Here is a 4,205-nt window from a genome sequence, read left to right as displayed (position 1 = left end):
GCTCAACAGACAATTTGTTCAAAAGCATAGACACATATACACATGCATTACCTGCATGAATCATGTTATCATACTGCTTCCTACTGATCCATCCATTGAAATCTGAAAAATGTTCGTTACACAAAACATAGATGGAATACAAAGAAGAATCCGAGGAAGAAATAGTTTCATTCGTAAACACAAGCCGTTAGACACGGCAACATAAATGCTGTATCAACATAGGAGTTAGTAAATCATGGGAACAAAAACATTACATGCACCAAGAGAAGACTTAATAACCCCACCGTGGAGACACAACACATGTAAGACTGCTTGACCCCACCATGAACACATGGAGAACCGTAACCAAGGAAAATTACATTTGATAAAGGCTAAACTAAGCAAGATAAAGCATAAGGCAAACAATGACCTAGGGGCAGCTTCACAAGGCGAGCACCTGTCCAGGCCTGTGATTTCAATGAGCAGCCCCTAGAGGTAGCCCACCCCCCAGAAACGTGCCATAATTTGTCAGATTCAGCTGGCTATGCAGATAGTGGAGTCCAGGCCTGTGATTTCAATGATCAGCCCCTAGAGGTATCCCACCCCCCAAACACGTGCCACAATTCGTCAGATTCAGCTGGCTATGCAGATATTGTGGAGCCAGCTTCGGAAACTTAATAAGGATGGATTGGACATTGCTGTGAAATGACATAGTCAAATCAACAAATGATGGACCAGCAGTTGTTCCTCACTCACTAAAAGAAAAGCTTGTGCCATTTCATCTCTCCAGCTTGACGCCATCTTGAGTTTATACTAGGTTATTAAAGCAATATACTTGCTTGGTAAAAGTTTCTAGCCCTTAGGGGCTCGGTGTCTTTATGGAAGGATGAAGACATCCAACTGTGTTGATGTGTTGCATCTGATGAGCGTTGTGCAGTTAATGTCATAGAGGTTTTTTGGTCCCAAATTAAGATCCTGCTAATCAGTTGGAATTGCTGCCTCACTGCCTCTCTGCAGTCTTGAACCCTATTTTGGAGGGTTAGGTGGAGCAGAGAGCCCTACACCCACCCATACGCAGAATACAACCCTCACGTGAGGAGGCGTCCATCAGCTGATGAGCATTGTGCAGTGAATGTTGTAGAGGTTTTTTTTTCTCCCAAGTTGAGATCCTGCTAATCAGCCGGAATTGCTGCCTCACTGCCTCTCCGCAGTCTCGAACCCTATTTTGGAGGGTCAGGTGGAGCAGAAAGCCCTACACCCACCCATAGGCACAATACAACACTGATGTGAGAAGGCGTCCATCAGCTGCAGCAAGCTGGGATTGATCTTACCTCTTGCTCAAGAGTTCAATAAACTACCAACTCACCCACACTGCAAAAAATGTTGTAGAGTTTCTAGGGAACCAAAAAAATCTTAAAACACTAGGGTCTTCACAAGCATAACCCCCCCACCAGTGAAAAGGGAGATCTCACCCGCCCGTCCTTCATGGGTGGGGGGATCTCCCCATTCAACCACCACCAATCTGATAAAAAGAAATCTATCTGAAAATACCTAAACCTCGACGAGCATTGGATTTCAACCAATGAAATGGCCTAAATTTACGATGGTGCATCATCTGCACATGCAATTATACTCGGTTCTCCACGGATCAAAGATGTTTGTTGGCAGCTTCATCACTATGCAACCAAAACAGCCCAACCTAATCACAGAGCATACCTGGACTCCCTTTACTGTTAGCATTATAAGCATGAATTCAATCAATACATATAATAGTTTTGTTCCACCCAAGGACCACTGTGTTCATGTGAACGCACCTTCCTTTTCGGTTCTTTCTGCACTTTCACATCCAACACTTTAGCCGTCTTTTGTAGCTCATGTTTGACTGTCCCAAGGAGAAGGGATGCTCCACCCATATGTGAACCTTGACCTTACTGGGTCTTCGTGCCCAAAACTTTTTCAAACACGTGCTTTCTTGTTATTGCATGCCGGACACTTGTATTGTTTAATGAGCTCTGCCTTGGCAGGTGTCACCTTAACACACTTGCCATGGAACCATTGCTCACAGATGTCACAGCAGATCCAGAACTCGTCTGAAGCATAATTCTCACCACATTTCCCACAAAGGGTATTCTCGTGTTCGTCATCATCATCATCTTCAACTGTTCCTTCATCCTTTCTAGAAGGTGGAGGAGGCTGCCACATTGGCTTCTGCTGCAATTCCATAACGAAACGCACAGAAAGCATGCTTGTAATGCCCGTGAAATCACTCTTAACCAAAGCAACATGTAAATTGAATGGCTGCCTGATGGTTCACACTGAGTATCTAAGGTCATACCATTTTTCCAGCTGAGGATGGCTTCATCTTAATGCTGTTATTGACACCTTTGACTAGCTTTCTTTCCATCACCACATCATACAAGGAGGGAAGATCACTTATCAACCGAAATAGCTTCTTCCTGCCATTAGGAGACACAAGCAAGTCCAAGCAATGCTTTGGGAAGCTTACCTTAATCTGTTTATACATGCATTGATGTAGCAATAATAATGTAGAGTTCCACTTATTGGTGTTCTTGCTCTCACCTCTCAGCCTTGTCAAACCTGGCAGCATAGAAGAAGGCAACTGCAAGGAGCCAGGCATCACTGTGTACGGCGACCAGGGAGAGCCAATCATGGCGGTCCATGCCATCGCGAGAGAAGTTGATGCCCAGGACAGGCTCGGGAAGTTCTGGAGGCACCTCCTCCACTGGCAGGCTCACCTCCCATGTCTCATCGGGGAAGCCGTACAGGCACAGGTTCTCCCTCCCTGGTCCCAAAAAAAAAAGAATAGGGGATTTAGTCCCCCCCTGCGCGCGGGCGCGCGCGCACACACACACACACACACACACAAGGGCAAAAAAAGAGCAAATAGTAAAAAGGGGCTTCCTGGGGGTGGGTGTTGGGGGGAGGGGGAGAGGGGGACAGGGGGCACAAAGAGAGGAGAAAATAATACAGAAAAAAAAAAGCAAAAAGGAGAAAATAGCATTTTTCGATCCAGCAACAAGCAGCATGCAGGCCAATTAATCCTTTAAAAAAGAAGCAAACCTAAGAAAAATGCCGGGAATAAACCAACCCTAAAGCATCCATAAGGACAAGGCGGTACCAACCTGGATCACATTGGCGAGCGAATTCGTCTACCTCTGCAAAACGCAAGAGGACGCGATAAACACAGATGAATAAAACAAGGAGATGGGTACACGATAAAACAGACATGAACACACACACACACACACAGATGTGCGGCGGGTACCTTGGGTGAGGGCTGTGAGAAGGCCCGATCGACGGCCTCTGAAGTCCTTGAAGATTTCGTCGAGTGTACGCGGGTGCTGAGGCATGGCGCCACCTCCTCCTCCTCCTCCTCCTCCTCCTTCCATTGCTGTGCCTTCTTGCGCCTTCTTGCTTGCTCTAGGTCTGTAATTTGGTGAATTAAAAAGGGCAGACTGGAAAGTAGGTTTCAAGTTCAGAAATGCAGACTAGCCCTTGGTGGGAATGGGAATTTACATTTTTTTTTTCTTTATTGCGCTGATTTACTCTCCCTCTTTCTTAAAGCTCCCTTCCCATGGGAATTTGGATTAAGCCCACCCTTTTTTTGGTCTCTCTTAATCCACAGCTCACAAGGGTAAGGGTGGGTCGATGGTGGCCAATAAGTGGGTGGCTGTCTGCTCGGCCAATAAGTGGGTGGTTGTCTGCTCGGCCATTTCCCAACTGGCCGATGCATCGAAAACCAATGCTCGCCCCAATAACTCTCTACTGCAAGCTCGTAGGCTTTCGATGCTATTTCACTATTTCAAACTAATAAACATACAGAAAACTAGGTTGCTACAATTTTAGTAAGCTTTACGGAAAAGGGTATTACATCTTCAAATTTTTGGCTCTTGAGATCTAATGGTTGTGTATCTTCAACTCTATGTGGGAGGTTTGAGGTAATAAGTTACACTCTTTGCATATTTTGTTTTTGCTCTTGCATAAATGGATGGGCATGTACAAAGTTTCGATTCTTGGATGGGTCCAACTATTCCACTTAGTTATTTCTTGATAACGAGGATTCTTATTAGCAAAGACCTTGGGGAGATTGTTAATGGGGCATGAGACTATACTTATTAACATATATTGACTTTAAAAAAGGTCTATAAGAACTTAAGCCTCTAGTGGGGAGGCTTAAGTTTTTAGTGGGAAGGCTAAAATTTTAC

At 45.1% G+C, this 4,205-nt stretch overlaps 1 protein-coding gene across 2 annotated transcripts; it reads right to left on the bottom strand.

Moving 5' to 3' along the window:
* Positions 1-1,549: 1,549 nt before the first annotated feature.
* Positions 1,550-3,511, bottom strand: LOC147622695 (PHD finger protein ALFIN-LIKE 1-like). 2 transcript variants are annotated; one of them, XM_086822296.1, is made up of 5 exons: positions 3,266-3,511; positions 3,123-3,155; positions 2,560-2,782; positions 2,315-2,435; positions 1,550-2,187 (listed from the first exon to the last, which is right to left on the bottom strand). In XM_086822296.1, the coding sequence occupies exons 1-5, from the start codon at positions 3,387-3,389 to the stop codon at positions 1,936-1,938; spliced, it is 753 nt and encodes a 250-aa protein (XP_086678422.1). In that variant the 5' UTR covers positions 3,390-3,511; the 3' UTR covers positions 1,550-1,935. The 2 variants fall into 2 exon arrangements, with proteins under 2 accessions (XP_086678422.1, XP_086678421.1); XM_086822295.1 differs by having other exon boundaries at positions 1,550-2,190; positions 3,266-3,509.
* Positions 3,512-4,205: the final 694 nt, after the last annotated feature.

This window comes from Cibotium barometz, chromosome 28 (assembly GCF_041138505.1).
Source record: "Cibotium barometz isolate CiBa-2024 chromosome 28, ASM4113850v1, whole genome shotgun sequence".
Taxonomy (NCBI): Eukaryota; Viridiplantae; Streptophyta; class Polypodiopsida; order Cyatheales; family Cibotiaceae; genus Cibotium; species Cibotium barometz.
This window is presented reverse-complemented; position numbering and strand designations above follow the sequence as displayed.